The sequence below is a fragment of the Hyaena hyaena genome, unplaced genomic scaffold, assembly GCF_003009895.1.
Source record: "Hyaena hyaena isolate Hyena2069 unplaced genomic scaffold, ASM300989v1 scaffold_900, whole genome shotgun sequence".
Taxonomy (NCBI): Eukaryota; Metazoa; Chordata; class Mammalia; order Carnivora; family Hyaenidae; genus Hyaena; species Hyaena hyaena.
The window spans coordinates 729906-755229 of NW_024081535.1; the positions used below are offsets into that span (position 1 = coordinate 729906).

Here is a 25324-nt window from a genome sequence, read left to right on the forward strand (position 1 = left end):
CAAGGGTCCTTTCTTTTTCAAAGGAATACACAGTGATGTTGTATCTTGAAGGTAATGCTATTGCCAGACATCACCAGTACATGTATGAAGTTCCATTTCTGGTATTGGCTTGGAATGGTTCAGGATTCTTCTGCGCTAAAGCCAACAGAAGTAGAGGCATCCTGACAGCCATAAACCATGAGCCAAAGTAACTGAATCATGCAGATGCAACCCCACAAAAGCCCTATGCTAACCCACTGGGTTACAGATACTGCTAAAGCAGGAGCAAGCCAATTCCATAGCACCCCTAGAAAACACATCCTCTAGTCCCATCATTATATCACACTGAACCTTCAGAGTGTGACTGGGGACATTAGGTAGGCTATTAATAAATATTAGTGCCCCCCTCCCACTTCAGACTCCATCTTAATGAGGAGACCACTCACATAACTGCTCATGTATCGGGTATCCTTGATGTGTTTGAAGTGAGTGGTGTCCACCGGAAGCCTGTATCCGGTAGGCAGGGAGCGCCGGCCAGCTCCACGGTACAGACTCTGCGGAATGAGGAAGAGTAGGTAAATGACACCTACATCAAATAACTGATCTAATTTAAACAAGTTACATGCAGCTCACATTAGGTTTTCAACTAGATACTTAAGGTTCTTTTGATCACCAAACTGATTTCAGGAAGAAATTACGTCTGTTCTAAGAGTCAGGCAATGAATTAGGTTACTCTAAACTCTTGCTTTTGAAAAGAAGAGTGATGAGTGAAGGGGCTTATAGAAAATAATTCTTCTGTTTTTGAACTCATGCCCCAAGAGTTGCATTGTATCCAGCAAGAAAATGGGAAAGTAGAGAAAACAGGCAGTCAGTGCCGCCTCTGTCATTAACCCTCCCCTTAGATGCTATTCATATCACCCCCAATCCCTGAGACAGTCATAATCATAAGACACATCTTTAGAATCCTATACCCCACATAATCATGGTGTTTTGATGTCAGGCTGTGAAGAGGTCAAGATACTCCTATTCCTAGCAGAAAAAGGAAAGGAGTTTCTGACTGTCACCTTTTAAATAGTCTGTCTTGGGGCACCTGGGTGGCTCAGTCACTTGAGCATCCTACTCTTGATTTTGGCCTAGGTCATGATCCTAGGGTTGTGTAATTGAGCCCCACATCAGGCTCCACTCTGAGTGTGGAGCTTGCTTGAGATTCTCTTTCTCTCTCCTTCTGCTCCTCTATCCCTCTACTCTGCATGTGCTCGCTTGCTCTCTCTTTCTCTCTCAATAAAAAAAACTGTAAACAAATAAACAAACAAATAAGTGTCTTTAAAGGGAGCTACAGGAGTAGGAATAGTACTTGAAATATTAAAAACTAAATTACTTTTAACATTAAATACAGGAGAGTAACATTAAAGGGTGAGACCAAAGTAGCATCACCAGGAAACTCAGAATAGGGATGTTAAATATGTGAATGGAATCCAATTTCTTTCTCTTCTGAATTCCAACAGTAATTTCTAGCTCTAGCTCTTCTTATGTGAAGTCTTTTATGATTATGTGCCTTGTCTTCATCATCTTGGTTTTAAGTCTTTTGAGGCAGAGATGGTAAGTTGGCTTTCTTCATTGTATCTTGTAAATATTGCTCCAAAAAGTGCCCATTGCTTGCTTGATATAAGCCTTGCCAGCCAAGAGAAAGACATACTATGTACTCTTTTGGTTTTCTCTTTGTTTTGTTTTTTAACTCATGTGAATGGAACACCATTTATAATTGACAAGGCCAGGCTGATATGCATGCCCAAGCCCAGGTGGCTTCTACAGAGGCCAGTGGCCTGGCTCTTTAGGCTGCATGGTGGACTTCTGCTGGGCCCTGTATTGGGTTCTAACTGCTCACCTCACTCTGGAGCTTGTGTGCATGAAGGGCCCGATCCAGATCCACAGTTTTCGTAGTTGGAGCCACTTTGCCTCTGACACTGTGCACATAGTCATGGTGGTAAACAGCCTGTGTGCAGAGAGGAGAGGGGTCAGTTGATTCAGACTGCAGCAGCATTGCTGGAAAGAATGGAATGGAAACCCAAGTCTCCCTTAAAAAATGAAAAAGGCAGCCTGCTTCCCTTTGCCTAGAGGACTGTATCCTAGCCTATCTTCCCCTCTAGCAACCCTCAGTTTGTTATCTGTATTTAAGACTCTTTTATGGCTTGCCTCTCTCTGTTTTTATCTTATTTTTGCTTCCCTTCCCCTATGTTCTTCTGTTTTGTTTCTTAAATCCCACATGAGTGAAATCATTTAATATTTATCTTTCTCTGTCATATTTTGTTTAGAATACATTCTAGTGCCATCTACAGTGTTGCAAATGGCAAGATATCAGTGTTTTTGATCATTGAGTCATATTCCATTGTATATATATATACCACATATTCTTTATCCATTCATTAGTTGATAAACACTTGGGCTCTTTCCAAAATTTGGCTATGGTTAATAGCACTGCTATTAACATTGGGGTGCATGTGCTCCTTCGAATCAGCGCTCCTGTATCCTTTGGATAAATACCTAGTAGTGCAATTGCTGACTCGTAGGGTAGCTCTATTTTTAATTTTTTGAGGAACTTCCATACTGTTTTCCAAAGTGGCTGCACCAGTTTGCATTCCCACCAGCAGTGCAGAAGTGTTCCCCTTTCTCCACATCCTTGCCAACATCTGTTGTTGCCTGAGGTGTCAATTTTAGCCATTCTGACAGGTGTGAGGTAGTCAAAAGAATAGGTTTTAACATTCTGATTCACTGGTGGGATTTAACACTTACTTACTAACCTGCAGAATTAGTTAAAAATTAAAAAAAGAGCAGCCTGCTCTGTGTCCACCATAATGGATACAACGTACGCAGTGTACACATAAGAAGGCCGAGGCTCAGAGGGATCAGGGCTTTTCCCAAGCCTGGTGGAGGATGTGTGGGAGCAACTGTCCATACCTCTGACTTCAGAGTTTGCTCCCTCCTCACTCTGGTGTCGTTAGCTCTAACTTATCAGAAGGCTTACACGGAGAGACAGAGCTGTTGCTCTTGACACAAGGATACAAAAAGCAATTTGGGACACCCTAACACACCAAGTATTTAGTAGATTTAGATCCCTTACAACTGCCCCCTGGGAACTGATTGAACACATCCGGTTTTAGAGAACAAGAGCAGAACTGTAGGTACTTTCTAAGGCACTAACTCTGATCTCCCAGTTAGAAAAGGCCACCTTTTTTCTTTTCTTTCTTTCTTTTTTTTTTTTTTTGCCACTTCTGCTTGAGTGGCCCATCTTTATTACTGCCCACACTACTTCCCATGCACCTACATCACTTAGTTGTTTCCCACTTTTGACAGCCTGCACATAGACTGGAGTGTCAGTGACCAACTTGTAGTCATTTCTCGTCTTCTTCACGTGAGCTTTGTACTTGATCTGCCAAGAGGAAGAAAATAAGCCTGTGTTAGACCATTCATTGTATTAGAAATTGCTGGTTTTCACAGAGGGTTTGATTCCTTTTAATTCTTTTTTTAAGTTTATTTTTCATTAAATTTTTTTTAATGTTTTATTTCTTTCTGAGAGAGAGAGAGAAAGAGAGAGAGAGAGACAGCATGAGCAGGGGAGGGTCAGAGAGAGAGGGAGACACAGAATCTGAAACAGACTCCAGGCTCTGACCTGGCTGTCAGCACAGAGCCCGACGCGGGGCCCGAGCCCACAAACAGTGAGTTCAGGATCTGAGCTGAAGTCAGATGCTCAACCGACTGAGCCACCCAGGCGCCCTAAGTTTATTTATTTTGAGAGAGAGAGAGAGAGAGCACAAGTTGGAGAGGAGCAGTGAGAGAGGAGAGAGAGAAAGAATCCTGAGGAGGCTCCACACTGTCAATGCAAAGCCTGATGTGGGGCTCAAACTCACAAACCACAAGATCATGACCTGAGTGGAAGTCGGACATTTAAATGACTGAGTCACCCAGGCTCCCCAATGTTTACTTTCATTAGCACTTATTCAACTGACCAGGATGCATTTGAGTTTTATGACAATCTGTGTAATCGATGCTTATAGTCCCATGGTGCTTCCAGAGCCTTCTGCAGGCTTGACAACTACTCTTCTAGGAACATTTAAGCTTTTTTACTGAAATCTTGATTACAGTGTTCATTTGCCTAGCAAATCCTCTTTTTTATAAATAGATCCTGTCTATGGCACCACAAACTCCTAACAAATGAGATTTTCCTAATATGAGAATCATGTGCTCAATATCTGAATAGTCCAAATGTAGAGAGAAGAGCCAGGGCTCCCTTCTCCACAGGAGGACAGTGGGACAACTTGACTGTATTGCTTCCTCGGAAAGCCACATGCATTACTGTGCAATAGCCATTCTCTGCTCCTTAGCATCTTTCTCCAGCTCAGCCATCCTCCACTTATGACATACTTGGTCTGAGACAACGTCCATAACTCTCCCTCTGACTTACACTATGCAGAAAAGGAAACATATTTAAAAAACAAACAAACAAACAAAAAAGGCAAACTCACATCGTTACGTAGATCATAAGCATGTTTGGCATGAAGAATTTCAGGAGTGTCCCAGACGTAGCAACCAATGCCTTTTAGCCAGTTGAGGTCATCTTTGTATACAATCTAAAAGATTACAGCAGATACAGGGAATCAGATTTAAAAAACAAAACAAAACAAAACTGATCGTAATTTTAACAGGAAAGACATGGACACCCTCTGGACCCAGGATGACTTTATGGAATGAAAATCAAAAGGCATTATGCTGTGAGGCTGAGGGTGCCATGGAAGCACCAACACACAGATCCCTGCTTCAGGGACAGACCCAGGGGTATGCAGGAAAGCAATAGTGGAAGACGACTGAGGGCAAGTGATAAGTGAGTCTGCTTCTCCTTGGGATGGGATGTGGAGCCAGGGAGGGGGACCTTCCTAAGCAATGGGCTTACATCGCTGATCTGATCTGTGACTTTCCTGACGTGGCTGTTGACTTGCAAGTCAGGGTGGCAAATCCATTCATGGAGGTGTAGGCGGTAATCAATCTCACTGACTTTCTTCTGAGAGTCCTTAGCAGTAACCATCTCCACCATGTCAGGCACGATGTGGATTTTCATCTTGTTCTTTTCATAAACTGATTTGTATAGACGCTGTGAAGATAAAATAACATGCCAATTATACAGGACATTGTGCAAGGTATCGTGGCAACACATGCCTTTCTTACACACTAGAGAAGTCAGGGTAGCCAACTTACAACAATCAGGTGGGACCTGAAATTTTTTGACACTTCCTATAGATTCATTGTGGCGGGGGGAAGCAACATGTGCTGAAGTAACACTTCCTTTCTTCACATATGCACAGTAACTGCCACGTGCATTAATAGAAAATGTTGATTTATAACAGATGGCTGTATTACTTGGCTTTGATTTGAAGGAAGATCCATGGGATTACTTACATCGATGTTAAACTTGCCGACTCTGAGACACCGTGCTGTGTTTGGATCATCTTCGACGCTTCTCGGTAAAGTATAAAGAGCTTTGAACTTTTCATATTCTTCTCGATATTTGATCTATAGAGAGAAAGTACAAAGGGAGAAAAAGTTTTGGAGAGTAATGGATCTATATTGTTAAAGAGTATGGGACATAATAAGAAGGGCCCAACTCTGAGATCCAGCCAACATGGGGTCACCACTTTTCTGGGCTTGTCTCCTCATCTTTGCATAGAGGTGGATGTACAGCACTGGTACCTGCCACAGGGTGACCCTGAGAATTACATCAAACCATATCTGACGGTACTTTGTAAACTATACAGAGCTATAAAATTTTAGTTACTGTTTAAAAAAAATTTTTTTTTAATTTTTTTTGAGAGAGAGAGAGAGAAAGAGCAGGGGAGGGGCAGAGAAGAGACAAAGAACCCATAGCAGGCTCCAGGCTCTGGGCTGTCAGCACAGAGCCCGATGTAGAGCTCAAACTCATGAACTGTGAGATCATGACCTGACCTGAAGTCAGACACTTAACCCACTGGGCCACCCAGGCACCCCTAGTTACTGTTTTAAAAATGCCCATAATGGGGTGCCTGGGTGGCTTAGTCAGTTAAGTGCCGACTCTTGATTTTAGCTCAGGCCATGAGCTCATGGGTTGTGCGTTCGAGCCCCATGTTGGGATCTGCACTGATCGCACAGAGACTCCTTGGGATTCTCTCTCTTTGTCCCTCCCCTGCTCACATGCATGCACGTGCACGTGCTCTCCCCTCTCTCTCAAAATGAATATTACAAAAATAAAATAAAAAATAGAAAGGTCCATACAATACTAGTACTTCTGCTACTATTAACTCATTTTAAAGATTATGTAATTTTTAAATAATCTCTTTCATGATGACTTTGCTTTTCTTAACCATGAATGAAAAATGAAAAATGTGCTCAGTTCTTTGTTTTTAGTAACTGATGATGCTTAAGAGACAGTGCTTGAATTTCAGCTTTTATAAGGTTTTCAAAAATACACTGTAACCAATTTCTATGAGAAAACTAACTTTTAATTCTTGAGACATATACTGCTACAAATTAATGCTCCATGATTACATGAACTAGGAGGTAAGCCCCTCACAGAAATGAAGGTCCAATCTCTCAGCACATAATAAAATAATACTTCTCTCATAACTCAGAGGCCCACGACTTAGTAAAAACAAAACAAAAGGAAGATGGGACTATGTGTAAGAATTGCAGCAAATCCATTTGCTGAAACCAACCAAAATTCCCAACAGAATTTTCCAGAACATTAGTTCACATGCTCCATACAGCTAAGCCACTCCTCAGTTATTAAGAAGACAGTATTCAAAGGCACTTTTTAAAAAAACTGGTGAAATCTTTCTTCTTAACGGATTCATTTCTCTGTGTCCCATCTTATTCCAAAAACAAGTTGCTGAAAATCTTGCTTCTATAACTTTTTTCTTGACTTAAAGGAGCAAATCTCTGCTGAGCTTTTCAATTATATCTACAAAACCTCTCTTCCCAAAATAAGTTTGTTCCTTTGGGCTAGTCTGTTTGTAAGGCTACAAACAGACTAGGATCTGGGCAAAATCACATATATTCATCTTTCCTTCAGGTAAAAATTAAATTCCATATATTATCTAACAAAGTCTTTTCCTAAATACACATCTCTAGGCCCATGAGAAGGTAGTGAAATCAATTTACTGGGTCATTACCACTAAAATGAATAGAACAGAATCAAAATGATCAGAGAGTATTGCTTTTAGTGTAGCAGTATGCTCTCTTCTATAAAATACTTATGTCAGAAGGAACTCATGTAAACTTCAGATTTGTGTGTGTGTGTGTGTGTGTGTGTGTTGACTTGCAACATCAAATAAATTTCTCACTGTGGGTCATAGTCAAAGAAAAAAGGTTTGAGAAATACTCATCTGAAACAATATATAAAATGTTCACAATTAAAAGGCAAAAGTCTCTAGAAGAGGTTTACTTAAGTTTTAAGAACATTTTAGGCAGAAAGGGTTAAAGGTCATAAGACCTAATATCTAAATAGCTCATGTAATTTAGGACCTTCTTTTACAATATACATAACATGTAACACAATCCATATGACATATGAATCAAGCAGAACAATTCCAGGAGCAGAGAACTAGGGAAGGCAGATGGTGGGTGGGAGTCTATCACATTTGTACTGGACTTACATTGCTGGCCAGATGCTTCTGGTTCTTGGCATGTGTCAGGGACAAAGTGTTGGTAGGCAGGATATAGCTGGTGGCTTTCACTCTATCCCAGGCCTCCTTGTATAGGCTCTGTAGGGGTTAAAAACCATCTTGTGAATACAGACAAATACATTCTTGTTGGCTCTCAAGGAGGGGATCTTCCTGTATCTGTCTGTCTCAGACACTCCTTAACAGCCCCTATGTCTTCATACTCAGTAGGATCTGAGTTCCCCTACGTGAATGAGGGGTTTACTGTCATGACTATAATTTCACAGTCCATTATTTTGTTCACGACCATAGTACTTATCACAGTTTGCCAGTTATCATGGGGTGATAAAGAACTTTTCTATATCTTGACTGCAGTGGTGAATATGTGACTATGCATTTGTAAAGCCACAGTATCATACATCACACAGAATAAAATTTACTGTACATAAATTAAAACAATTTCTGATGCCATATTCATTCCCCATAGGTCTAGGAATTCCTGGAGGATGAAAATCATTCACTTAAAATTCATTTATCCATTCCTACCTTTTTGTAGCTAGTGAGAGCTCAAAAAGTATTTCCACTCCTAGGTATTTACTTAAGAGAAATGAAAACTTACCTATAGACAAAAACCTATACACAAACGCATATAGCAGCTTTGTTCACAATTGTCAAAAACAAGAAAGAACTCAGATGTCCCTCAAGCCTGGATGGATAAACAAACTGTGGTACATACATGGAATGGAATACCACGTTGCAACAAAAATAAAATAAATAAACTACTAGTTTATACAGCAATATGTGTAGTACATAAATGCATTTTGCTAAGAGAAAGAAGCCAGACCTGATAGCTACATACTTCTTAATTCCATTTACGTAATGTTCTGGAAAAGGTTTTAATTTTTTTTCTTTTAACAAGTGCAGAAAATGACTCTGTGGATTCCAAGGGAGAGAAGAGGGGAAGCAAGAGGGAAATTTTGAGGTGACACATAAGTTTTCTGTATCTTGACTGTGGTGGCAAAGACATGACTCCATGCATTTGCTAAAAGCCATAGTACTATATACTACAAAGAGTAAATTTACAGTATGTAAATTAAACCATAGAATCAGAAGACCATGGGGGAAGGGAAAGGGAAAAAAAAGTTACAAACAGAGAGGGAGGGAAGCAAACCATAAGAGACTCTTAAATACAGAGAACAAACTGAGGGTTGTTGGGGGTTGGGGGAGAGGGGAAAGTATGTGATGTGCATTGAGGGAGGGCACTTGTTGGGATGAGCACTGGGTGTTGTATGTAAGCCAATTTGACAATAAATTATATTTTTTAAAGATATACATTTATACAAATATAAATATGGGTTTTGGTTTTTTTTTAAACCCAAAGAATTCAACCAGAATGGGGGACAGGACTAAAATAGAGTCTAAACTGTAACAAATAAATCTAATTGCATTACAAATGTGTAACAAACTACACTGAAAGAAGTGAGAAAGAAAACTAATTTATTTTGGAAAATGGTATTTTGACTTGTTATTTAGTCTTCTTATAGAGACTAACATAGGTTGGGAAAATCAAAAAAGGTAGAAGGCTAGAATGAACTCTGTAGTGTTCAATTATATTGGAGGCATCAGTAGGAACTCATGTTTTAAAACACAGATCTAGTTAGGTAAGTATAGAAATAAACAGATATGCACGCATATGTGGGTTAGTATACATACATATATTTCTACGCTCAGTCCACATAGGAGTCCTAGCAACAAAGACACTCTCGGTAGCAATGAGCACACCCAGTATTTTTGAACTTAGTTTTGAAATGCCATTCTCTAATAAATAAACCAGGGCTCCTTAGAGAGGTAGGTCTGAAACGGGAAATACAAGATGAGCATGTTGTGGTGCCAAAAAGTAAGGAAGTGCTCAGAAACAATGATGGAGTGTGTTGAGGTTTTATAGGAGACACCCTGAAAGAGCCGCCAGTGGTCAAAGGTGAATAATTTGAGCAAGAAAATAAATAGCAATATTAGACTATACCCTATGGAATAAAATAAATATCCATGAGTCCATACTGATACAAATAAAAGAAACAAATGGGAGGAACGAAGAGTTACTTCTTACAGAATTCCAACTAATAAATATGGAAAGGATGAAGGAAACAGAAAATCACCAATAGGCATATTCCATAGCAAACTGTTTCAGGCAAGATCCACCAATAGATGCTAAAATATGTGAGAGAAAGTTTAAGGAGAAACGGGATACCTGCATAGTCCCAAGTATCTCTTTGATGCTCTTTCTTAATAACAAAGGGAGAAAGAGTTAACTTTATAGGGGAAAAGCTCAGCAGACAGGAACCTAGCCAAGTTATCAAGGGCAACATCACCAGTTATTGATGTCATGTACCACCTGGTATGATGCACTGAGAGAAGCATATCACTTTTGTGTTATGCTTGCCAAAAATGCACACTCTTGATCTAATCATGAGAAGTCATCATGTGAAACCAAATCTAGGGACATTCTATGAAATAACTTGCCGGTGTTCTTCAAAAATGTCACAATCAGAAAAAGACAAGGACGGATTGAGAAATGATCAGATTGGAGGAGGCTAAAGAGTCACAACAACTAAATGCAATGTAGGGACTGGCAGCTAAATGCAGCGTAGGGACTGGCAGCTAAAACAGAATTGGAAGGTTCATGAAAAACCTGGAAAAACTTTTGGGGGTAAGGTGCCTATCCCAACATTCCTTCATTGTCTCTAAAGGAGAAAAAGAGAACTCAAATACAAAGATGAGAAAAAGAACTCACACTGCTATAAAGACTCTTCAGATTCTTGGTTCTGTCATAATCCACTGTTTCTAGGACTGTCGTATATTTGTCCTTAATCTGATGATAATTTTCTTTATATTTCACCTACACACAAAAAAGATGGGTTAGTCCTTTCTGCTCTTTGAAAATACGTAAAGACAATAATGACTTGTCCTGGAAGAGAAGTAGAAGGAAGACGCACCTCACTGGCATTAATGCCACTTTGAAGAGCAGTCACGTAAAGTGGTGTATCTGTGACCAGGTTGTAATTTTGTAGATTTTCTTTACCTGCTGCCGTGTATAGTAGCTGTAAAGAAAAAAGAGTCACCAGATATGGTAAAATACAGATCTGCCATCAGCTTTCGCAGTTTGTGCCAATTTAGATGAGTCTTTATTTCTGGATTTCTACTTTAATACTAACAAAGAGGCCATCATTCTATATTCTTCCCAACTTTGCTTGGCTACCAAAACTAAGTTTGTCTTCACCAACAGTGGAGTCTGGCTCTCTCCTGGTTCTCTTCATTTTGTCTTTTCCATGCATGTACCCCAACCCTGACTACAGTCCCACAGCCTCAACCTTCCATTAGCCTGCCCTATCGGAGCCAAACCATATGCTGGGCAGTTTCCCAAATACCTACTCTTTACTTCGGAACTTATCTACCTAAGGTCAAAGCATGCATTTGCATTCTATTCTTTGCAAGTTAACCTCATCAACTTCAATACAGACGGTTGAGAATTCACCAGGAAACATCTCCCAGGTAACTTTCTGTTACCAACATCAAATGCTTAAAGCACAGGAGAGACTAAAACTGAGAAGGTCCAACAAAAGAGCAGGTCACCAGGAGAGGTTCTGTTGGGCCGGGGACCTTTGGTTTCCTTGGATCATGCGCTGTTAAAGCAGCTTTCTCCATCTGGACACAGGGATATCCTGGTTGTCACCCACTGAGAGCATCACAAAGTCCACGGATTCACAGTGAGCCAGTCCTTCCAGGAAGATTGGCTCACCTGACTCTGGAGATCATAGGCTTTCTTGGCATGGAGGATCTGAGGCGTATCCCAAACATAGCATCCAATGCCTTTCAGCCAATTCAAGTCATCCTTATACACATTCTGCAAGAAAGAAAGGATGATGAAAAGTGACAGGTACTAACTGAATTTATAATAGGGCATTTTGATTATTTCCTATCAGCCGCTGGCTGTGCTCAGTGGTCACAGGGCAGGCCTCTCAACAGCTGGAGGTCTTTAATGCCCTGACCTAAAGAACTTAGGAGGAGAGCAATAGCTAAGTTAAGTCTGGTGTAGAAACAGCTTAAATATTTAACATAGGTGTCACAGGGCTCAAAGGGGATTCTTAGCCCAAAAAGTGGTTACTCATGCCACCATGTTTTAAAAAACAGCCACATTTATGAATACAGGGACAACTGGAGAAATGAGGGCCTAGGCCAGGTTGGGTGAAGACTGTAACTAAGTCAAGCATCAGAAAGGACATCATACATCACTCAAGATCTCTTGTGCATTTCGGGCCCGTATAATGTTGGGTTCCTCTGGAAGAGATGTCCATTGGTGGAAGTAGTGTCGGTACTCCAGGTCACTGAGGATGTACTGGCATCGTTTAGCCAGCACGTGATTCATCATATCATTGGGGATATGAACATTGGCTTTGGTGTCCTCATAATGTCTTCTGTAGTTCAACTAAAGAACAATATTTTTTAATGACAAAAAGAAGAAAGGAATTAAAATGTGAGTTATTCAGATGGATCTCTTTTAGAGTCTTTACTATATATCAGTACCTTTAGAATAAACAAAGATGAAAAATATGATACTTTAATATATTCTTTTTCAGTGTCTCGTTTTCTCCTTTTTCCAAACACAGATACTTCACTGTGTTTGGTAGTGGAGGAGGGAGGGAAAGTGAGGAAGCCTATAGCTATTAAAGGTACACAAGGCTAACTGACAGGGGTGGGGATAAATCTCAAGAATGACTTATTCCTCACACTCCATGCCCCTCTCAACCAAAGAACAGGTTACAAACACGCAGACTAATAGTACACTTAAGGGTACAAATCCTCTGTTAAAGTGAGTTTTGCTTACCGCACTCCTCATCTTTTGGAAATCCAGACAGTGAACCACACCAGGGAACTCACTGATTTCTTTCCCAGCCAGATAGTGACCCTTCAGCTTCTCATAGGTCTCTTTGTATTTAAGCTGTGAAGTAGGTACAATATTGAGAAATCAATGGGATTTTCTAACCAGCTTCCCAATCAAGACTGAAACCTCTGAGAGGAAGAAGTACTACTGACCTCACTGTTCACGTAGTCAGCATGCTTAGCTCCAACAATGGGAATATAGCGTTCATCCAAGGTATAGCCATAGGCCTTGGTTCCTTCCCATGCCCCTTTATACAGTATCTAGAACAAAGAAATGGGTCTCAACAAGTTTGTATTCAACTTCCTTCAGGTATTGCTAAAAAGAAAATGGTAAAACCAAGGTAAAATATTTGTTTAAAGGCAAAGCTTAAATCTTTATATACAGCCATTATCATGTCTTCCTAAGAGCAGGGCAGAGTCTTCTGGCTTATTGTGAATTAAAAATACAGACACTGAGGCACTTAATAACAGAGCTTAACTAAGTTTTAATAAAAGTGAAAATAAATTTTCACATAGGGAGAGAATCACCAAAAATTGTTTCCCACTGGGCATACAACATATACACTACAGGTACCCAATCATCACTTAAATTAGCCGAATTAAAATTTGGAGGTCAAGTCTTTAATTTGTTGGCTAGAGATATTTATACATGATTGCTAAAGAAGGACTAGACTTTCCTCTCTTCTCCCTGTTAGTAGATGCTCAGTCCTATGTGAACCTACAGTTGGTACGGCACTTGTGACATTATTATTTATTTCTTTGGTGTCAGTCCCTGTCATTTGCATGGGTTTGTGAAGGGCTTGTCTTATTGAGCTTTTGCTCCTTAGTGCTTCCTACCGTGCCTGGCACATCACAGGGGCTCAAAAAATACTGGCTGAATAAATGCTACTTCTAATAAACAAGCCTAGTTATTTCTAATAAATAAGACTACACACAATAGAAATAATAGATCTTATATGTTCAGTTGTTCACAATATCAGCCAAGGTTATGAATACGGACAAGAGCTTAAAGTTAAGAACTGAGTGGTAAATCACATAAAATACAACTTACGGTACTATAGAGTTTTCCCATGTCTTTGGAGTGGGTGATATGTGGCGTATCTGGAGAAAATGTATACTTGCCCTTTATTTCTTTATTAAATGTTTCTTTATATTTTATCTAAGGAGAGAAAACAAAAGAAAACAAAACCTTTGGTTACTGTAAATGTATATTTAAAGTTTCAGGGGATCTACCTAGCAAGGTAATAATCAGTCTACATTTAGAGATTAAAACTAACCAGCTGGTTGAATTTCAGCTCATTTTCACTAATATAGCAGAATAATTTGGACAAGAATACAGATATTATCTAAAAAGTGAGTAGAGCATACACTCTACTAGTGACTTTCAAGACATTCCCACCAAAGGTGATCTTACAGTTTCCCATCCTATTGTTCATTTTCTTATAAGTATTTATCTGGAGTTAAGCAAATACATTCACTGATGGACAACTAACTCCCTAGCCCGTGTACCTCATTATACACAAAGCGAACTTACATCACTTTGATTGACTGAGTTAATCTTAGCCAAAACAACCGCTGGAGGATCCTCCACGCTTGTAAAGTTAGGATAGTTGTCAAGAGCATCCTTCTTATATTTTATCTGTAAGGAAACAGAGATGATTAAGGCGGGCCTCCCTCCATCTGGTACCTATCCCCACATGGCAGGCAAGGGAGTCAGGCATGAGGTGAGAAACGGCTCTCTGTACCTGATTCACCATTTCCTGGTTCTTAGTAACCCTCACATAGTCCACAGAATCCAGGGGGATCCAGCCAATGCCACGGAGCCACTCCAGGTCAGCTTTGTAGACATTCTGAGAGCAGGAAGAGAGATAAAAGGCAGGCATAAATGACCCAGATGTAGGCTTACAGACAGCAGATAAGAAACAACTTTTTCAGGAGCTTTTTAAGGATTTCTCTCTCCTGGCTCTTGTGTCATTGATTCAATCATGAGTTCACCTGTTTATCTGAGAAATATTTCTTGAGCCTGTTACTATGAGTGAGGTATTGTGCTAGGTGCCTTGAGGGATAATTATATAAAGGAATCTAGTGTAAACAGAAGTCATTTACAAAGTGGAGAGTCATTTACAAAGTTCTAGAAGAGCAGGAACACTCAAGTGGTGTGGGAATTACAGCCAGGGAGCCATTATTTTCAACAGTGAGCCTAAGAAAAGGTTTTACCAAAGGTGGGTGTAATTTTAGATGGACTTATATTCAGTTATTAGAAATACGTGGGACATTTACACCATATAAAGGAAATCACACGAGTAAATGCTCATGTATTTTTGAGCGGGGGCCACATGCCTTTGGCCAACCCTATTTCTCCTCTCCCACACCTAGTACCTGGATTCTCTTGGGCAACCCCACACCAATGGAGCTGTTAATCTGGCTAAAGGTCCACAACAGTCACCCTGTTGCAGCAACAATGAGGTGGGATGTTCAAATTCGGCATGCGTGCTTCAGGCAATCCTTCACTTCTTGTTTCCGATTTGGTAATGAGAATACCGGGTAGGGTTAGCTCCAGGGTGTACCTGAGCGTCAGGCTGATGCACTGTGTTTCTGTTCCTTACTGACTGCTGGTGGTAGCTGGAGGTCTTGTCTCAGGCTGCAGTGTCAGATGGCCTATGTCATGTATTCCTACCTTAGCATTACTAAAAGTCTGCATGAGGGCTTCTGGGCCCTCCTGTGGCTCATTAGTACTTTGCTTCCTTTTTGTTTTGATTCTTTGCAAGCAAGTCCTTCATAAGTGCCTGAAGGAGTGAAATGCTCACAAAGCAAGAACTAGGCGTTCCCAGGTCCTTGACTACACTATCATCCAATATTTTTAAAATCCCAACGCGCTCTCCATTCTCACCCGAAGGCAACTGTTATTCTAAGTCAACTGATAACTTTTCAGGCAGATGTGAGATGTTGCTGATGGCAGAGATGATACAAAAAGAATTTTTTTTAAATTGACTTTGAAAGTTATTCAGAAATGCATAGTCAGGAAGCAAAGCTGTCAATCACTGCCTCCGGTCTTTCTCTACATCATACCCAGCCTTACTTCCCTTCTGGGAACACACTCAATATTTATGTCTCAAACTTTCCAAGACTGGTACTTCCAGAGTGTTGCTTATAATTCTCAGAGAATACCGTACATTTTGAGATAATTAAGAAACAAGATCACTTACATCGCTCTGAAGGTCATAGGCCTTCCTTGCCTGGATAACATCATTTTGATCAGGATGACATATCCATTGGTGCAGGTAATTACGGTAATCAATATCACTGACAAGTTCCTGCCCATGCTTGGCGGCCAACACGGACACCATATCAGCAGGTATGTTTATTTTGGCCTTTGTTTTATGATAGTCTTCTTTGTATAGTCTGTCATTCTGAATCTGGCCTGCATGCTCAAACCAAACCAGTTTAGGATCATCTCTCATTGTCGGAACACCAACATAATGACCTCTTTGCTTTACATGTTCAGCTTTGTATTTCAGCTGGTAGGAGAAAAAAATAGAGATTCCATTACTTTTGATAAGCACTCAAGGCAAAGGGGGCTGGAAACATCAGCATTCATCCCCTCAGCCTTTTGTCAACTCCCTCCATGAGAATAAATAACAAAAAGCATCGAAATAAACAGATATAAGAAACAGCAATTTAAAAATAGAAAAAAATGTATTTGTTTTCTAATTCTGCCTATATCTTATTTGAAAGCTTAAAGATTTTAAGGAAGTGAGGGAATAGAAGAAACAGCAAAGCACTCAAACAACAGCTTTTAAAGAAGCCAAAACCAAACTCCCAAAGGACTAGAAGGGAGCAGGTACTCTAGCCATCCCTAAGCCCGGCCAGCCCTGCTAAGCCAAGGAACACTCCAACGTGCACTCACATAAGGCTAAATTACCTCGCTCTGAACATCACTAGAGTGATGGGCATGGACAAAAGGCACCGCATCCGGAGGCAAAATGTAACCTGTAGCTTTCTGCTTCTCCCAGCCTTCCTTGTAGAGATACTAAACAACAGAGAGCCAAAACAGAGCCTTAAGTAAGGGGTCACAGTGGGGGATTGGTTATGTGCGCACATCTCCCACAGTTATATTATGTCCTCTGTCCCCAAACAAAGTACCAGGCATATGGCTAAAATCCATACCTGGTCCAGTATCCGGGCTGCTTCCTGGGCAGTGTGCAGCAAGGGGGTTTCTGTGAGGGTGTACTTAGATTTGGTATCATTCCAATCTTTCCGGTATTTAATCTAGAAATGAGAGGCAAGAGGGTAAGTTACTTGATGTTAAGAAAACATCATGTCGTCCAAGCAAATGCAAGCATCATCTCAATGACTACAATCTGTATCTCAGATAATGACTGCATGCTGAGCTTAAGTAGGTGGAAAGCTTTGGAAATGACATTTCACGACTGGGCAATTTTAGAACAACAGCCATGTACTTACATCATTTAGGATCTCACCACTTTGTTTTGCAGTCACATAATCAACTCTGTCATCCACAGGAGTAAAGTTGAGAGTTTCTATTTTTGTGCGATATTTTTTCTATGGGAAAGAAAATATCTTTCAAATGGTTGTAGTTTCTGGTCCTGTCTGAGCTGAGAAAGAGATACTAGATTTAAGGGACCTTCTCTACGAGAAGTATAGAGTGCCATATTTGAATGGCACCTTCGTGGCAGTTTGGCCTTTGTCTTAGCCTTTTATTTCTTAACAAATGAGTGGTTTTTTACACCTCCCACAGATTTTAAAGTAGCACGTTTGCTCAGCTATCAAAATCATGTAATATAATATTCTGTGTATCATGACACTCAACATGTTTTTATTTTTTTAACTGTATAAACTTCTCCCAAGTGTAGTGTCATTGCTGACAAAAGAAGTTGTCCAATTACACGATTCTAAGCATCGGTGAGTGTACTGGACATAATATTATGGATGTGGGCCTATGATGTGATAGGGGCAGTAGAGGATTGTTTCAGGAAAAAATTTGTCTGGCTTTAATGACAGTGGTTGCAATTATTAACATTGCTGATGGGGCATGACTGCATTTTGGCTTGTGTATTTTTGTTCAGTCTCCCAGGAAATGTACTAAATGGCAAGGTAAAATCTTGGAATACCTCACTGAAGATATCTGCAGCATGTTTGGCGTGATTGACAGAAACGGAATCAGTCGGCATCCACCCGATCCCACGTAACCATTCCAAATCAGCCTTGTAGACAGCCTGTGGATGTGATTTGATGGAGAAACACAGTATAAGGATGACATACTCAAGCAGCTGGGAAGGTAACATAAGTAAATTCATTAGGAGGTCTGGTGGCATGAAAAGCTGGGAGACATATTTTCTATTTAAAGGGGGTTAGCCTCAATTCAGCTCCAGTTATTGTTGCCAGAGGGTAATGGATTTCATTGAAATGTCCAGGATTTCATTCTCTGATTTTTCTGAAGAAACAGGAAATCTTAGATTTGTAAGCCAAATTTCCTGATTTAAAAACCTTGGCAACTTAATTCAAGATTTTTAAATACTATATCAAGTTAAAAAGGCCTAGATCCTTTCCATGGACTGCCAATATTGTACCTTGGATGCTACTTAAATTCCATAAATAATATTTTCACAGTAGTTGTCTTTTTACTGTCACAATTAAGATTTATAGTCACATAACCATATATTCGTTGATACAAAATCTATATCTTTCATAGCTTTGGTGATTTTTTACACCATACTATATAGTTTAACTAAAACCAAATTCATGGCTGTATAAAGACATGAAGTAATAATATAAAATTTAATGACATAAACTTTTAGGAGTCATGGCAAAATGAGAAAAGAGCTCATTCTAAAATGTAGCCCACTCACATCGCTTTGCAGTTGGTAGGCTTTCTTGGCCTGAATCACATCATTCTGGTCAGGCATGCATGTCCATTGGTGGAGGTAATTGCGATAATCAATGTCGCTGACCAGAGTCTGGCAATGTTTAGAGTGCGTGATGGAAAGCATATCTGCAGGGCTTTGGAACTTGGTCTTCCATTTGGCCCAGTGCAGCCGGTACTCTCTCTCATTCTGAATCTTGCCAGCTATAAGGGCCCACCGGATCTTGTTGTCATCCCTGGCTGTGAGGGTACCCACGTAGTGTCCCTTCTGCTTCTCATGGTCAAGCTTGTATTTGTACTGGAGATGGAAAAACAAAGCAGATGGATCACAGTATGTGCTCTTGATGCACCTAGGATGTTTGCATAAAAACTGAGAAGTTAAACAAGGCCACACTTACGTCACTGGCAATCTCCCTGGAGGCCTTGGCAGCCTGGATGGGGATGGCATCCAGCCGCACATCGCAGCTCATCTTCATTTCATCCCAACCTTCGCGGTAGATTTTCTGAAGAGGAGGAAAAAAATAAGATGTCACTTTGGATTCAAATGTACCAATAACTTCAGGGGCTCAAGGAGAATTAATATCAGAGCAGTACAGTTTTGAAATCCCAGAATTGGTTGAAAAGAGAATAGGTAAAAGAATAATTCCGTACCACGCTACTGGAATATGAAATTGTGTATGGAGTCTGAAGATCTGGGCTTGACAAGAGTTATTTCTTTTTAATTTAAATCATGGCCTCTATGTAGCTTTTCATAGTTTATGTAATAGCGTTTAGCTGCTTCTTGTATTAGCAGCACTGTGATAAGGTTACAGTCAGACATTAATGAGTGATTACTGGATTTCTTTAACAATTCAATTTATTTAATTTTAAAATTCAACTCAATTCTGTAATCTTTGGAATTATACATGTTTTATATTTGTGGGGAGGTTTTCCCCAGGATGGTTTCTTAGATTTTTTCAGATGGTTGATGATGCATATTATTTGGGAAAATTAGATGTTCCTTCTGAAATATAGTTGTATGTTAACAGCCATTAAAATTTTTTTAAAAATGTTTTTTCACTTTTGAGAGAGAGAGGAGGAGAAGGGGCAGAGAGAGAGGACGACACAGAACTCAAAGCGGGCTCACGGCTCCATGCTGTCAGCACAGAGTCTGATGGGGGCTCGAACCCATGAACGGTAAGATCATAACCTGAGCCAAAGTCAGAGGCTTAACTGACTGAGCCATGTAGGTGCTCCATTAGCCATTTTTTAAATGCAGCATGTTTTTGTTTATACAGAGAAGTTAATTAAGGTAGGGACTGATACAGATAACTTGTAAAATATACATTCATATTTAAATTGGCACATTCTGTTGATGATGTCAGACTGAGAACAGTAATCTAAATGCATAATTCAGAAATCATACCAATCAATATGGAAGCTTTAACAGTGCAGAAAGATGAATTTCAATTATTGACAGCTTCATGGGCTTTGCATATCTGAAATATGAGTGCTCAAATTTTATCCTTGTTAGGAAAGACAAGGTTTGTATGAATTTTCATCTAAGTTTTTGTACAGAAGTGTTCTCCACATTTAAATATATTGGAGAATATTTAATGTAAACTTGTCATGTTATTTAGAATTTGTGTTTATTTTGTTTTATTACACATATTGTTATACTATTTTTAATTATGTATTAAATTTTTGTTTATGTGGTCATATATATTATTTGAACTAAAAAAAAATCAGGGTTTGAGACCAAAACTTTATCTACTAACTTTGAGAACATGGGTCAATTCCTCACTTTAAGTCTCAATTTTCCCATCTGATAAAAACAAAGTAGCAGTATATATTTTATTCATGTGATTAAAGATTAAATAAGTCAATATGAATTTGCTGGTTACCTGGAAAATCGTATACAAATGTCCTGAAAAAGTTGTGCTTTCCAAATGATAGAAACAGCTTTAAGTAGTGGATTTTATCAAGATTATAGTAATGGTGACACCATGTGTTTTTTGTTTTTTTTTAAAAAAAAAAAGTACCTTTTGGCTAGCATTCAAATGGGAAGTTTGATTTCCTCCAAAGCCCAAGCCATTCTCATTAATGTCTTTTTACTTTTAATTTTAGAGAGCAAGAAAGTGCATATGAGCAGAGGAGAGGGGCAGAAGAAGAGTGAGACAGAATCTTAAACAGGCTCAACATTCAATGCAGAGCCTGATGTGGGGCTCGACCCCATGACTGAGATAATGACCTGAGTGGAAATCAAGAATCAGATACTCAACTGACTGAGCTACACATGGGTCCTTAGTTAATGTCTTAATATCAAATATCTAAATATCTGAAGTTTGTAACTTTACTTTTGGCATAGTTTCAAATAGTAGTCTTGCTTACATCAAGATATCAGCTGTAGGATTCTGGTATTTCCAGCTAAAAATACATCATACAAAAGGGAATACATGGGATTTTCCCTAATTGTCCAGCCACAGATGCCTCTGGATGGAAAAGAAGAGGCTGAGGACTCTATTGATGCTGTGGTGAAGAGTGCGCTGTCTCTCCAACCAGTCACTTGGTGAAGAGAGAGCACTGCACCATAATACTGTTCTTGTCTGGAAAAAATGTATCCATGCTCTGAAATTTTATTTTCTTCCCACCTCTTAGAAAAAATTAGCTCCCAGGTGGCTCATTACAATAGAGTATATGGTGTGGTTTGGCACATGGCGAGGAATCTTTGCTGGCCAGGCTCCTTCTCTCACAAAGATTTATTATTTTTTTAAAAACCATGTTGTTCCAAACCATGGTGAACAGCATTAGGGTATCCTTCTTCCAGGGTCACACTTTTTCTACACACAAGAAAGCTCTATGATCCATGAAGACAGTTCCTTTTTTGGGCTTTCCTAAATTGTGTAGCTAGCCACTGAATTCTTTCATTTTATTAATTATACTCTTTAGTTCATTCTCTTCCTTTTTCCAGACATAATGATTTATCTTGTATGTAATGATAATTTTGCCTTTTTAAACCCAATATTTATCTCTTATTCTTACTGTTATATAATTATTTTGGCTTGAATGAGCTTACTCAGCTAGTAATCCCAGCAAATGTTAAATAAAATGGTGATGTCGATGGACATCCTTGTTTTATTCTTCGCTTGAATGAGAAACTTGACTAACTAAGAATGAGTCTGGCTTTGATTTGAGATTTATTATTTTAGTCACATCATGAAGATATGCATTTCTTCTTATTTTACTAGGATTTTATTTTTAAGAATAAGAATGGATATTGGATTTGGTCATATGCCTTTTCAAATCTATTAAGATGAAGGTGTGATTTTTCCCTTTTGTTCAGACACATTATTAGGTTTCTGAATATGGAACCCTTCTGGCATTCCTGAATGAACCCTAATTGTTTGTCTCACATCATATTCATGTACTTCTGAGTTTTATTTTTTAATATTTTATTTAAGATTTTCCCCATCATTGGTCTACAATTTTCATTTGTGGAACTATCTTTGACAAGTTTTGGAAATCATGATGGCTTTCCTTCTTTCATTAGGCTCTATAATAGTTTGACTATTTCTTGAAGTTCTGAAAGAATTCTCCTATGAAACCATCTGGATGACCCTGACATCTGAGAGGAGGGAGGAGAGTCTTTAAGAATCCATAACTTCTTGTTATGTGTTTTAATTTTTTTTCTGGGCTCATTTAGATAGTTTCTGATTTCCTAGAAAATCCCCTATAGATCTAGGTTTTAAAATTAATATGCATAAAGTTTTACAAGAAGTCTTATAATTATTTTGTGTTCATCTGACTGGTGGTAATGCTCCTTTCTTGTTCATTTGTCTCTTCATTCCTCTTTCAGCTTTCCGGTCCTTCCTTCTTTTTGTCATTTTGACATTGGCTCACCAGTAACTGGCCTTGATGGGTGAGTCAGAGCCAAGGATCCGCTCCTTTCCTCACTTTTTTTTTTTTTAAGTTTATTTTTTTATTATGAGAGAGAGAGACCGAGAGAATACAAGCTGGGGGAGGGGCAGAGAGAGAGGAGAGAGAATCCCAAGCAGGCTCCATACTGTCAGCGTGAGCCAGATGTGGGGCTCAATCCCATTAACTGTAAGATCATGACTTGAGCCAAAATTGAGAGCCAGAGGCTTAACTAACTGAGCCACCGAGGTGCCCTCTGCTCCTTTTCTGGTCAAGGGCTTATGGTAAGGAGTCTTCCCCATCCCCACCCAATCTTTCCTCTCTTGGCTACCAAGAGTTCCCTGGGGATATCACAGCACCAACTGGGTAGCGTTACAAAAAAAAGGGAGTCTGTTGAGGTACTTACATTGCTCACATTAAGAGCATTGGCTCTAGCAAGATTAATTTCTGGAGTATCCGGCATTATGTGGACTGAAGTTTTATCCTTGTCCCAAACTTCTCTGTACTTTGGCTATGGAAAGATCCAACAATATCAAAATTACTTTACAACTTATCATTTTGTGAGTTCCAGGACACAACTTTCAACTTTTCTGATCTAAACTCTTTTCATATTAAGGGGGAAAAATTTTCTAAAAGTCTTTCACATAAGTTACTCACATTTAATATGAACTTGGTAATACCTTTTATTAGTACTTTGAGTTTTTGTTTAAAATTTATGAATAATAAAACAGCCCTATCAACATTATGTATTAAAATCTTTGCTATCATAATATCATTATCTTACAAATAGATTGCCAAGTTAATTTTTTATCATTTATGAGCATGATTTAATTTTAATATAGAGGGGAAAGGTGACTTACAATACTAATATTTTCAGCATTAGACTTAGCAAGGACAACTTCGGGTGTGTCAACAATACTTGTATACTTGAGTTTCACCACAGGTGTCCGATACACACTGTCTCGTAGGATCTCCTGGGCATTTTTGACTCTCAACACTTCGGGAGACCCTTCGGGCATCCAGCCGATGCCACGTAGCCACTCCAAGTCAGCCTTGTAGATGGCCTGCAAATGAGACAAAGTTAAGTAGAAAGCAGGGTTTTTAAGTTGTGGTAAAGTAAGAAAGCAGTTTTATGTTATAGTTTATCTTCCACAAACAATAATTAAAACCAAGCACTGACAGACATAATTCCTCACATGCACAGCAGTGTTCTGGTCTACTTTGTTTTCTGTAGCAGGGGCACCTTTATACACTCTTAAAAAAGCAGAATGACGTGGAAGGAGCTCTCTGTCTGTGGGATGCATGCTGGATTTTGAATAATATTTAAGGAATATCATACTGGTAGTGGGCTTCAAAAGCAATAATAGGCTATCCAGTAAGTTCTCCTCACAGCAGTAAGGATGATCTTCGTAAAGTTTACAATTCAAATCTGATGTCACAACATCTCCCTTCCCCCCCAATCCTATGGCTTCCCCATTGGTCTTAGGACAAAGATCAAAGTCTTACCATGGACTAGAAGGTGATGATAATCTAGCACCAGTCCTTACCAACTCTTCCAGCCTCATCTTATATGTGCTTCCCTTTAATCTATACATTCTGATCCCAATGGACTTTTGGTTTATTGTTTGTATACAGGTCCCTTTGTGTATGTTGGTCATTCTGCAGAAATGTTCACTGTGTCCTCACAGAACTAACTCCTACTCTCCCTTTATATCCTCACTCATTCAGTACTTCCTTAGAAAAGTTTTCTTCCTCATTTTTTCATAGCACCATGGATCACTTTCTCAGCCATCTGATTTTTTTATTGATATTCTCTAGTTAACATCTGTTTCTTTATTGGTGTGAACTCCCTAAAGTCTGGAAGCTTGTCTTGTTTCTTCCTCTTCATTCACTATTGTATCTTTAGTGCTTAGCATAGTACTGGCACATGGTGTATTTTAAAGGGATAATTAAAAATTCAGTCCTGCTGTGGTAAATAATAATTTCCTCAAAAAGTTAAAAATAGAAATATCATATAATCCAGTAATTCCACTACTGGGTATTTACCCAAAGAAAATGAAAATGCAAATTCAAAGACCTATATGTACCCTTATGTTTACTGCAGCATTATTGACAATAGCCAAGATATGGAAGCAATTAATAGATGGATTGGTAACAAAGATGTGGAATGTATGTATACACATGCATGCACACAGGCAATTTTACTCAGGACAAAAAAAATGAGGTCTTGCCATTTGTGACAACATAGATGGACCTAGAGGGTATTATGCTAAATGAAGTAAGTCAGACTGAGAAAGACAAATACCACATGATTTTACTTATATGTAGAATCTAAACATCAAATAAATAAACCAGCAAACAAGCAAAAAGCAGAAAGAGACCCATAAATACAGAAAAAAAACCCTGATGGCTGCAAGAAGGGAGAAAGGTGGAGGGATGGGCAAAAGGGGAGTGGGAGACACAAGCTTCCAGTTATGGAATGAATAAGTCATAGGGATGAAAGGTGCGTCATAGGGAATACAGTCAATGGTATTGAAAGAGTGTTGTGTAGTAACAGATGGTAGCTTCTGGTGAACATAGACTTGCTGAATCACTATGCTCTACATCTAAAACTGATGTGACTTTATGTGTCAACTAGACTCCAATTAAAAAAAAAAGAAAGGAATTCAGTCCCTGGTTCCACAATTTTGATCTCACGGTTTTGTTTTGTTTTTTTCTTTTTCCAAGCTAGCACCTCCTTTTGAATTGGGATTTGCATTTCCTTGGCTATCTAAACCTGTTTTTCCAGATATAGATAAGTGGTTAACCAGAAAAAATTGCTCTATGTTAAGCATCGGTTATGAATTTCATTAAAAAATCATTCTGTTCTTCAGAAATGTTATTTTAACAACTAGTTAATAGGATACAGATATCAGGCTAAAAAGGGAGTAGGAGGAGTGAAAATGTA

General features: G+C 39.1%; 1 protein-coding gene across 1 annotated transcript in view; it reads right to left on the bottom strand.

The window, feature by feature from the left end:
- The window catches only part of NEB (nebulin), a gene marked incomplete at its 5' end in the record, with an annotated part of 105640 nt that overhangs the window by 59225 nt on the left and 21091 nt on the right, over positions 1–25324 (bottom strand). Inside the window, 25 exons of the mRNA XM_039220676.1 lie at positions 426–533; positions 1865–1972; positions 3302–3406; positions 4500–4604; positions 4925–5122; positions 5428–5541; positions 7656–7763; positions 10453–10557; positions 10655–10759; positions 11458–11562; positions 11947–12144; positions 12544–12657; positions 12753–12860; positions 13651–13758; positions 14134–14238; positions 14345–14449; positions 15806–16117; positions 16522–16629; positions 16767–16868; positions 17064–17162; positions 17732–17836; positions 18470–18781; positions 18882–18986; positions 22784–22888; positions 23238–23441. Coding sequence (XP_039076607.1) covers positions 426–533; positions 1865–1972; positions 3302–3406; positions 4500–4604; positions 4925–5122; positions 5428–5541; positions 7656–7763; positions 10453–10557; positions 10655–10759; positions 11458–11562; positions 11947–12144; positions 12544–12657; positions 12753–12860; positions 13651–13758; positions 14134–14238; positions 14345–14449; positions 15806–16117; positions 16522–16629; positions 16767–16868; positions 17064–17162; positions 17732–17836; positions 18470–18781; positions 18882–18986; positions 22784–22888; positions 23238–23441 — 3351 coding nt within the window. The remainder of the gene's footprint in view (positions 1–425; positions 534–1864; positions 1973–3301; positions 3407–4499; positions 4605–4924; positions 5123–5427; positions 5542–7655; positions 7764–10452; positions 10558–10654; positions 10760–11457; positions 11563–11946; positions 12145–12543; positions 12658–12752; positions 12861–13650; positions 13759–14133; positions 14239–14344; positions 14450–15805; positions 16118–16521; positions 16630–16766; positions 16869–17063; positions 17163–17731; positions 17837–18469; positions 18782–18881; positions 18987–22783; positions 22889–23237; positions 23442–25324) is intronic.